This window comes from Echinops telfairi, unplaced genomic scaffold (genome assembly GCF_000313985.2).
Source record: "Echinops telfairi isolate 266 unplaced genomic scaffold, ASM31398v2 ScPeMD7_7421;HRSCAF=8459, whole genome shotgun sequence".
NCBI classification, from domain to species: Eukaryota; Metazoa; Chordata; class Mammalia; order Afrosoricida; family Tenrecidae; genus Echinops; species Echinops telfairi.
This window is the reverse complement of record NW_022111321.1, coordinates 11,410,162-11,421,448: the sequence shown is the minus strand read 5'-3', so window position 1 is coordinate 11,421,448 and position 11,287 is coordinate 11,410,162. Positions and strand designations below refer to the sequence as shown.

The 11,287-nt window shown below is 38.0% G+C and overlaps 1 protein-coding gene across 1 annotated transcript in view; it reads right to left on the bottom strand.

Moving 5' to 3' along the window:
- Positions 1-11,287, bottom strand: part of CFAP300 (cilia and flagella associated protein 300) — a 35,615-nt gene that overhangs the window by 2,112 nt on the left and 22,216 nt on the right. Inside the window, exons 5-6 of the mRNA XM_004709012.2 lie at positions 8,999-9,171; positions 1,476-1,542 (exon numbers count right to left, since the gene is read on the bottom strand). Of these exons, the coding sequence (XP_004709069.1) occupies positions 1,476-1,542; positions 8,999-9,171 (240 nt within the window). The remainder of the gene's footprint in view (positions 1-1,475; positions 1,543-8,998; positions 9,172-11,287) is intronic.

The following is an 11,287-nucleotide window of genomic DNA, read 5'->3' as shown; positions in this document are numbered from 1 at the left end:
TCCTTGTATTCTTTGCTTCCTTTAGGTACTTACCCTATATGTACTATGAGAGCAGGGAATTTGTCTTTGTTTATTACTTTGTTTATTAAGCATAGAATGTTGCTTAACTTCAAGTACTGGATTCTGTGATGCAAAGGCATCTACAGCATGGTTTGGGGGGCCGTAGAAGCCGTGGTTTGACACACCAGAGAACCGTGCTCTGCTCCATCCGAGCCACAGATTTCATTCCAAACTAAGTCAAGGGTATTTTAGATGTGCACACCAGAGAGGAAGCCAGGGGAAGGGGCCATAAATGAACACCCTATCAACTTTAAGTTTTAAGAAAAACTAAGTGTCATTATCTTTTCTTTTAGGCATACCATTTTGCTAATTCCAACATAGGGTTGCTATGCGTCAGAATCAACTCAATGGCAGTGAGTTTCTTCTTTTTAACTCCAACATTATTAATAACAAGTGATTAAACTGGCTGCAAATGGGTGACTACCAGAGATGGGAGGGGAGGGAAAGTAAATCACTTACTAGAGGGTAGATACATATTAACTTGAGTAAAGGGGAAGGTAAAAAAAAAAAAGGTTCATTAAATGTAACAAATTTCCCATTCTATGTAATATGTTAATGAAAGAAACTGGTCATGCATTCTCTCTTCAATATCTTCTCAATAATCTTCTGTAAATCTAAAACTGTTCTTATTTTCCAGGTCATTAAATGAAGAGGAAAAGGAGGGGGAGAAGGAAGACGCGGAAGACCACCACCATAAAGTTGGGGGTACAAACCCACCAGTTGCTTCATGGGAGAAAGATGAGGCAGTCTGCGCCTGTAAAGGGTGACAGTCTCAGAACCCGAGGCGCAGTCCGTCTGCTTTGTTCTACACAGGAATCCGCTCGCTGGCAGTGGGAAACTAAAGCTGAAATGGTCCACACTGTCCTGTACTGGCATCAAAATAGGCATGGAGACCAATACAAACAGAACTGAGAATCCAAAGTAAACCCAAACAGCTACCATCAACTCATTTTTGACAAGTGTGCCAAAGTCCATTCAGCGGGTAGGGGGGTGGGATAGTCTTTTCAACAAAAGATACTAGTATAGTGGGATCTGCACATGCAAAAAGGATGAGAATAAGAAAGGGAGGAGAAAACCTATCGACTGGGAGAAAACATTTGGGCTCAATCCCCAGAATCTATAAAGAACTCCTGTAACAACCACAACAAAAGAGAAACATAGAGTCATTTATGTCACACTGACTAAAGGGGCATACCCGGACAGTCTGTCAAGTAGAAAACCCAGGAAATGAACTGATACTAACAACAGGAAATGCAAAACAAAGTTGTTGCCCTCTTGTTAGAAGCAGGGGGTGACAGGGAGGCACAATGAATGGCGTCCTGGAGAAAGTCAGCAGTGCTGTTAAGTGTTTGTTAATTAATTTCTCTAATTTCAAAGTTGAAAAAGAAATAAACTGTTTTCCCCTGAACACTTACATATGCTGTAACTTTAAAGACAGAAGATGTAATTTGTATTTTCTTGGTTTGAGGATTCTTCCGAACACTAAAAAAGGAAGAAAAAAAAAGTACTTTTAAAATAAAAAATATTTTTTAATGTTATCTTATGAATTAGATGGTGGGTTACAGAGCAGATCTCAGTTTTACAATCAATAATTCTTATACACTCAGATTCAACTCATCTTTGAAATCCCCTTTATCCTCCTCCTTCCCATGTCTTGTTTCCATCTTCTTTCTGTCCTAACTCTCTGAACTTTGTCCTTGGGCAAATACTGCTCTTTTAATCTTAAATGGTTGGTTATTTTAACATGGAGTGAGTTTAGCTCCAGCCCTGTGAAGGGTGACTAAGGGCAACAGTCTTGGGGCTCCCACCATGTAATGCATTTTAAATACTGATCCTTTTTTAGTATTTGTTTAGGTGTTCTGATTCACGTAGAAAGGAACTCTGGTGTTGTAGTGGGTTATGCTTTGGGCTGCCAACTGCAAGTCAGATGTTTGGATCTACCAGCCCTTCCTTGGGAGAAAGGTGAGGCTTTCTGGTTCAGTGAAGATTTATAGCCTTGGAGACTCACAGGGGCAGTGATAAAGACGTGGAGAAGCTGTAACAAGTGCTTTATGACTTGCAGTCAGCTATGTCTGGGGAGAATAAGAAACTAACCCATACTGAGTTGATAGACTACAATAGGTTTGATGATAAACTGCTACACTAAAACAGAAGGAAGAGTTTACAGGTGTTGAATTCATAATTTTTCACCTAAGAATTATCTTTTGAGAGTGACATCTTAATTAAAAGATGCTTCATATGTTTTAGAAAAAAGGTATAAACCATTAGGGGTTAAAGAAGGTATTCTAGTAAACATAAAAGTTACATAATCCTTAATGGTTATACACTAAGTTCTAAAATTTAATATTTGTAAAATTTGTCAAAGAAAACTTGACATTTAAAGGAAGGTGAAAAAAACCTTAAATTATGTTCAAAAATTAAGTTGGGCCATTTCTGGAATCCTTTTTGATACATTGTGGTAAAAAGATTTAATTTCAAATGTTAAAATAATTAAAATATTATGCTAATCCAAGGGATGGTTACAGACATTAGTATGCACTACAGACATTAGTATGCACCTATATAACCACTGCCGGTCAAAATACAAAACACATGTTTGCTTATAGGTTATTCTAAATCTTAGAATGGTTATATGTGTACCATCACATATATATATAAATTAACTGAGCTATATGCTTATGATTTGTGCATAGTACTTGTGGTTGTCCTTGAGTAGATCTGAATCATGGGACCCCATGTGTGTCACTGTGCTCCAGAGTGTTTTAACTGGCTGGTTTTGTGGTTTAGCAGCTGAATCTAGTAACTACTTACACTACCCAAAGGCTTCTTGTATTATAAAAAAGACCAAACTCACTGCCATCGAGCCAATTCGGACTTATGGTGACCCTATAGGACTCGGTAGAACTGCCCCCTGGGTTTCCGAAACTAACTCTTAACAGAAGTAGAAGCCTCATCTTTCTCCCCACGAGAGCCTGGTTGTTTCAAACTGCTGACCGTGTGGTTAGAAGCCCAGTGCATACCCACCACATCATACTGCTTTTATATCACCACTTACGTAAACCAAAGTTGTAAAAGAAACCTTGTATTTATGCTTATCAAATAGCATACAGCAGTATTTAGCTTTGAGACTTCATTTAATAATTACCCACTCACTATTAGCACATATAATAGTAAATTTAAAAAAAGGAAAAAAAACACCATTTGTACTTCACAAAAAGTTGGTTCCTAATAGAAATAAATCATATTATTCTATTCTACTTCTGATCTTATATTACTGTTACTTTGATCTTTTTCTAAAAAAATTTTTTTATTTTATAAGTCAAGAAGAAGACATTTGTCCTATAGCTCTTAAGAAAAAAAATCAAACAAAATAAAGTGATCTTCATTAGTATCTTAGGCTGTCTCCTAATAACTATATGCTATTAACTCTCTGGTACTCAGTCACTACTCACTCATTCTTCAGGTAGCGAAAACACTGCCTGGTCCTAGACCACCCTCACAATTATTTTGATTGAGCACATTGTTGCAACTACTGTATCAATACATCTCTATGAGGATCTTTTCCCCTGACCTACTTTACAGTAGTTGCAACAATGTGCTCAATCAAAGTAATAGTGAGGATGGTCTAGGGCCAGGCAGTGTTCTCACTACGGCACCTAAGGACATCTAGAAATTATATTCCAGCAGCCTTCAAATACCTAGATAGATGTGAGGCCGGGAATTATGAGTAAATGACTGAAGCTACTGCAAGTTCCAACTGTGCTTACTTTTTAATCTACTCTTTACTTACCCACCATCTCCTTACCCAACATCTTACATTTAGGAAAAAATACGCCCCAAGCAGGGCTCTGGCTGGGCCCAGAGCGCCTCCCGCAGGCCACCCTAAATGATATACTGGAGGCCTTGCAACAAACGGGCCACAAGAGAGACTGTGGTCCACTGTTGTGGAATGATTTCTCCCATTTGTTTATGATGTCATGGTCTGGCCACAGAAGGGAGTGGGCACAGGCAAGGGGGTGCTGGATGAGGGCCAAAGTTGATGGGAAAGTTGGTGGGAGTGGAGAGCGAGGAGAGAAAAGGGATGGCACAGAGTGGTGGGCCAGGGTGAACGGAGGGCAGTGGGAAGAAGTGGGTGGCAAGCAACACACAATCACCACCACTAGCCACCTCAAGTCTGCAGGCTCCTTGGTGGTAGAGAAGGTGTGGAGGAAGGAGGGCCCACTACACCATGTGCATACCAAGATGTCTGAGCAAAGGGGGATAAGGCACCAAAGCTGGGACCCCCAGACTTTAGGGTAACATCAATTTAGCTTAAGGTCTCGGGTTTTGGAACCTATTAATGTAGATAAGAAGTAGGTGTTCTTACATATTTCTGTGACAATTGTTATAGTAACAAACTATATCAACTATTAAATCCCAGTAATTACATAACAGCTAAACCAAATCATATTAGTTGACTAAAATTAGGAAAGCCATAGGAGAACATCTGTGGGAAGCAAACTAACATATTTTTTACGAGACTCTGAGATCACTTAATCTATTCAACTGCTTTGTGCTGGCATCTAAAACATCATCAATAAATATGTGTGATTTATTCTAATTATAATTTTCTAATGAAGTTGTTTACTTCTAATAAGTTCTTTCCTTATTCAGCAATGAAAAAAACATTTACTCAGTGCTCCCCACTCCCTGAACAATGAAAAACTCATATACTATAGCCCATACTTCAGGAAAAAGTATAGGCATGTTTTTGGCTTGGCCCGCCCTTACCCTCCCACCGCCGCCCCCCCCCAAACACACACACACACACACAGATCACTCCAATGCCTTCTAGAGAGGGCTGTATTGCTCTTCACTTTGGGAAAGATGGATGTAACGTCTAGATGATTCTAGATGAATAACTTCTAGAGCAGTGGTTCTCAATCTTCCTAATGGCGCGACCCTTTAATACAGTTCCTAATATTGTGGAGACTCCTAACCGTAAAATTATTTTTGGTGTTTCTTCATAACTGTAATTTTGCTACTGTTATGAGCCAAAATGTCAATATCTGATATGCTGGATGTATTTTCATTGTTACAAATTGAACATAATTAAAGTATAGTGATTAATCACAAAAGAATATGTAATTATATATTGTGAAATATTTGTTTTCCGATGTTCTTAGGTGACCTCTGTGAAAGGGTCGTTTGACCCTCAAAGGGGTTGCGACCCAAAGGTTGAGAACTGCTGTCCTAGAGGAATACTTAGTGGTTCCTATAGAAAAGTACTGCCTCAATTAGGTTGGTTTCCTCCTGGGTCTTCCCCAGAATATCAAATGTGTTGCAGTACTCTAATAGGCTGCCCTCCTCCTTGCCAGCCCCCATGGATTCCATTCCATCCAGACTTTCCTGACTGTTGACGCTCACCCTGATAACATCCTGTTTTGAATCTGGTGTATTGGTGTTATAGCTCAAACATTTGCCTAAAAACACTACGCATTTGATTATGAAAAATTTTTACTTAAAAGTTTTTACTTAAGTCCTCAGGTTACAGGTATGTTTGACTTAAGACTGAAAATTATGGTGTGTGAAAAGCAGAAGACAGCTATACCAAGAGGATTGAACTCTTAGCAGGCAGACCAACATTGACTTAGTACATCAAAACCCTACTCGATATATTAAGATACATCTGTCGAAGCTGCACGGCGAACTCCATTTTTACTGTTTACTCATTATTCTGAGCTGATTTTGAAAAAAAAAAAAAAAAAGGCCAGCTCAGGAAACCTGTGGGCTCCCCTTTCAGCACTCCTACTCACAGCGTGCACCCAGAATATTCAGGCTGGCCCCCAAATAGCCAGAGATTAACAATGCTTTAACTGACTTAAACTTTATGATCAACAAAACAATGTTCAGGGCGTCTTGGAACTGTCTGGTGTCTGTCAACATAAGCCTTTGTAAAGTTCAGCCAATTAGAATCTTTTTCTTGTGAACTCCTGAATTTTCTGTACTTAAACTCCGTGGAGGATGCTACTCACTGCTGGAGTACTTTTGTGAATCCTCACAAAGTGCTGCCCAATTTTGGCTGTTCTATTCTTTCAATAACACTCTTTCTTTCATTTTAATACAGACTCCAGAGCCTTCTTTGGCATGCCTAAACATTAGGATGCTATGTTTTCTTCTATAAGCCTTTGTTTACAAAAAAATACCAAGTCATTTTACAACCAGTATACATTCACTTCAGTTACCGTAAAAGTACAGAGATTTGGAAAGCTTTTAACTCTTTTAATCTTTAAAAAGAAAAAGAAAAAACTCCAGGGAGTGGGAGATAGGAAGGGCGAGGTGATTTGGGGAGCAGACAATGAATGCAGGCGGTGGGGAGGGAGCACTAGAACTGACTGTGATTATGTATATACAACTCATTTTAAAAGCGATTTAACCATGAAAATGTATGATATGTGAATACTCTATCAAAAAACCCAGATGTGTACAATTGATAGAAATTTGGTTTCTCTGTGTGGACCAGATACACACACACACACACACACACACACACACAAACCAAATTTGATCAATGGTTTCCATAGTGGAAGGGGAAAGAGTTGTTGCATAGGGGGCACAGGGTTTATGTCAATGGTGGTAGAATAATTTAGAAAAGGTTATCAGTAATGGTTGTACAACACAAAGAGTATAATCAATGACAATGAATTATACAAGTAGAAGTTGTGGAACTGGAGAATGTTCTGTTGTGTATATATTTGCCACAATTAGAAAAAATTTAATTATACACCTACACAAAATAAAAAATTAATTATTCAAGTAACAATGACTATAAGGAAAAACAATGTTTTATAATTGAATATGGTGACAATTGTACAACTCATCTTGATATGAATGATTGAATTGTATGACATGTGAATGAAGTGCTAATGAAAGTGTTAAAAATTTTATTTCAATAGAATATTTAAAACAAACTATATAATTTTGCCAAGAGGTCACATATGATCAAGAACCAGTGGTACTAAAGGAAGGAGCCCAGGCTGCACCGACGGCATTAGCCAAAAGCAATGCTCCCGGAATTGATGAAATGTTCCAACAAGCTGTTGAAGAGTGCACTGGAAGTACTCACTCTTTTATTTAAAAAAATTCGGAAGACAGCAAGTTGACCAACTGACTGGAAGAGATCCATATTTATACTCATTCCAAAGAAAGTTGACCCAACAGAATACTCAAATTATAGAACAATATCATTGATATTACATGCGAGTAAAATGATGCTGCATGTATTCAACAAAATCATTCAACGACAGCAGTACTACTGGAAGGGAGCTGCCAGAAATTCAGGCTGATTTTAGAAGAAGAGTCATAAACCAGGGATATCCATCCATCAGCTGAATCTTGGCTGAAAGCACAGAACACCAAACAGATGTCTCCTTGTGCTTTACTGACAGTATAAAGACATTTGACTGTGTGGACCATAACAAACTAAAGCAAACTAAAGCGCTGGAAGAATGAGAATTCCAGAGCACTTCATTGTGCTCTTGCGGAATATGCAAACTGATCAAGAGGCAGTTGTGCTAACAGAACAAGGAATACAGCATGCTTTAAAATCAAGAAAGGTGTGCATCAATGCTGTGTCCTCTCACCGAACTTATTCAATCTGTATGCTGAATAAATAATCAGAGGAGCTGGAATATATAAAGAACAATGAGGTATCAGAGTTGGAGGAAGGCTTATTAACAACCTGGGACGTGCAGATGACACAGTCTTACTTGCTGAAAGTGAGGAGGACTTGAAGCATTTGCTGATGAAAATCAACCGTTGCAGCCTTCACTATGGACTACAATTCAATGTAAAGAAAACCAAAATCCTCACAACTGGACCAATAGGTAGCATCATGATACATGGAGAGAAAATTTTTGTCTTGCTTAGATCCACAATCAATGCTCAGGGGAAGCAGCAGTCAATAGATTAAATGATGTACTGCACTGGATAAATCTGCTGCTCTTTAAAGTGTTGAAAAGCAAGATGGTACTTTGAGAACTAAGGCACACCTGACCCGTGCTATGGTATTTTCCATGTCATCATATGCATGTTAAAGGTGGACACTGAATAAAGAGGACAGAAGAAGAATGGTTGCATTTGAATTATGGTGCTGGCCAAGAATACTGAAAATGTCATGAACTGTCAAAAGAACAAACCAATCAGTCGTGGAGGAAGCACAGCAAGAATGCTCCTTAGTAGCAAGGAGGGTGAGACCGTCTCACATACTTTGGACATGTTGTCAAGAGAGGCCAATCCCTGGAAAAGTACATCAAACTTGGTAAAGTGCAGCGGCTGCAAGAAAAAGGAGCACCCTCCACAGACGGACTGACACAGTGGCTGCAACAACAGGCTCCAACAACACAGTGTGAGGCTGGTGCAGGACTGGGATGTTTTGCCCTGTTGTACAGCAAGTTGCTGTGCATTGGAAATGACCTGATGATACCTACCAACAACATATAACTTCGGAATTAAATTGTATATTTTATTATATAGAGGTGGGTACATGTATGTGTATACACACATATATTACTAGTATATACAAATGTATATGTATATACATTGTACTATCAGTCCAGCAAATTCAAGCATCTGGAAGAATTTCTTGTGTTTCCTTGAGATTTCAGAGGAGGCTGGGAAGAGGGCAGTTACTCATAAGAATAGAGTAGGTAAAAGATCTGAATGAGGAAACAAGGAGAAGACAATAAGATTTAAAATAAAGGGACCGAGGATTAAGAGAAGGTCAAGGAAATCTAGGAAGAAAGAATCCGGAGGGAAAAAAGGAGGCTATGATCAAGGCGATGCCATTTTTATATAATTTGACTGTTGCCACGACTGGAAGATGTAGTTTAATCCCACCACCGTTAAGTAATTCACTCAATGAACCAAAGATTTACACATTATGATCTAGCAACATTACCTCACCAGATCCTTATAGATAAGTTTTGTTGTCTCCAGATATGGATCAAGCACATCTTCATACTGACAAAGGGTTCCGCCAAGGCAAAAATGTTTGAAAAGACAAAACAGGAACTCTTCTCTATCTAGCTGACTGAACACCTCATATTTTTCTGAGTCTTCCATTAGTAAAACCTATGTAAAATAATAAATTCATCTTAATGTAACATAACTTGAGGTTCTAATTTGTATGTTTTCAGAAGAGTTTCGATTATATACTTAATTTAAGATAATCTTAAGAGTTATCGTGAGAAACACACTCGATGCAACTCGAAAACATCTCATTACCTTTTCATTCTATTTTTATTAGAATTTTTTGGAAAACCCATCATATTTAAATTGACTGCAGTTCTCTTCAGACCTTGATACCTCTTCTCAGAACACAGAGTGACTGGTGGGGGTATTTTCTTAAAATATTAGCCATTATAGATAGTTGATTAACTTATTGATCATAGGCCATGTATAGGTTGATGAATGTAAATTAGAGAAGGTATTTATTTTATTGAATTACTTATGTTAACCTACTTCTAAAAAATAATTTAAAATAGTTGACAACAAAAATGTAGATATAATAGGAACAAAATAATAACATACAAAACTATAACCAGGAAATGAAGTAAGAAAATTAAAACATAAATAACTCTAGATGGAAAAAGGTTATAGAAATTGTAAATGACATATAACTCTATCATAAAGGAACAGGAGGAAATCAAATCAGTTATATACAACAATTACTGTCTAGTACAAGAAGTACGCTTCTTTAGGAAAATTGGGTATGGTAAACATTTTATCTCAATGCCTAATGAAAACGTATTACAAGTTCACTGTACAAGACCCAAACCAAACTCACTGCCATAGAGCTGCTTTGGGCCTCCAGTGGAGAACTGCCCTGAGGGTTTCAGAGACTGTATGTCTTCACAAGAGCAGAAAGTTTACCTTTCTCCTGCAGAGGCTCATAGTTTTGAACGGTTGACTCTGGCTAGCAACTCAACTTGTAACACAGGGCCTCTTAAACTGAGATTAATCTCCAAAATGAACAGAAATGCAGAACTAGATTATAAACTTCCTGTATAATAGTCAGTCTGAGGTAAGTAGTAGAAATTACTATCAGCTCTTCACTGTGTAGTATTTACATCGCCTTGTATTATTTTTAAATATACTTCATTTCACTGAAGTGAAACTACAGCTTCTTCAATTGTGTGGGTTTGATTATTCTCAATTAAATGATCTAATTTGCTTCTTAACCCACAGAAAAGAGTTCCTTTTGGGTTTTGCCTTAGTGTAAACCAAAGTCAAGGTGCCCTGGTGGCTTAGTGGTTAAGCATTGGGCTGCTAACTGCAAGGTTAGCAGTTTGAAACCAACAGCTACTTCACGGAGAATGACAAGGCTTTCTACTCCCACAGAGTTACAGTCTTGGAAGCACACGGGCAGTTCTACCCTGACCTATAGGGTTGCTATGAGTTGGGATTGACTTGATGGCAGGGAGTTTTTGAGACCAATGCATAGACTAGCTAGATGCCTTCCGATCTCCTGCAGACAAGATCGCTGTGAGCAGAGTGATGAAACAACTGCTTCCTTAGTTCGTTCCTATTTGGATTTATAATACATTAGAATCTTCCCCATCTCTTCATGTTCAACAATAGTAGCAATTAACGTTCTCTAAAACTTTCTAGGTGCCACACATTGCACTAAGCATTTCAAATGAATAATTCTGCATCATTCTCACGGCACTCCTATTTTATAGATGAAGAAATTGAGGTTTAGAGAGATTATCACTGCTAGGAATTGGAAAACCCTGGTTTTGATCTATGTCTATTTAATGTCAAAGCCCTAATTTTCAACTACTATGTAATATTCTGAACAATTATAACAATGATATTAATAATATATTTTAACAGCAATTCACATTTTAGATATAATGCTTTTACATGTTTTCTCTAGGATTTCGGAGAGGAGACAGCATGGACATTTAATCACCATGTTGTATAAATAAGATCTTGACGCTCGAGATAGTAAATGATTGCTAAAGCCATTATGATTTTGTAAATCATGAATCAAGTGAGTAATCCCTATCTTGATTCCTAGTTCAATAAAACATTTACCATGGCTAATCAAATGGCTTTGTTGATATCAGTAAAAAGAAAAGATTTACTCCAGAGATTTCAAAATACAGTGAACCCTCGTTTATCGCGGTTAATCGGTTCTAGACCCTACCGTGATAAATGAAATTCCGCGAAGTAGGATTCCTTA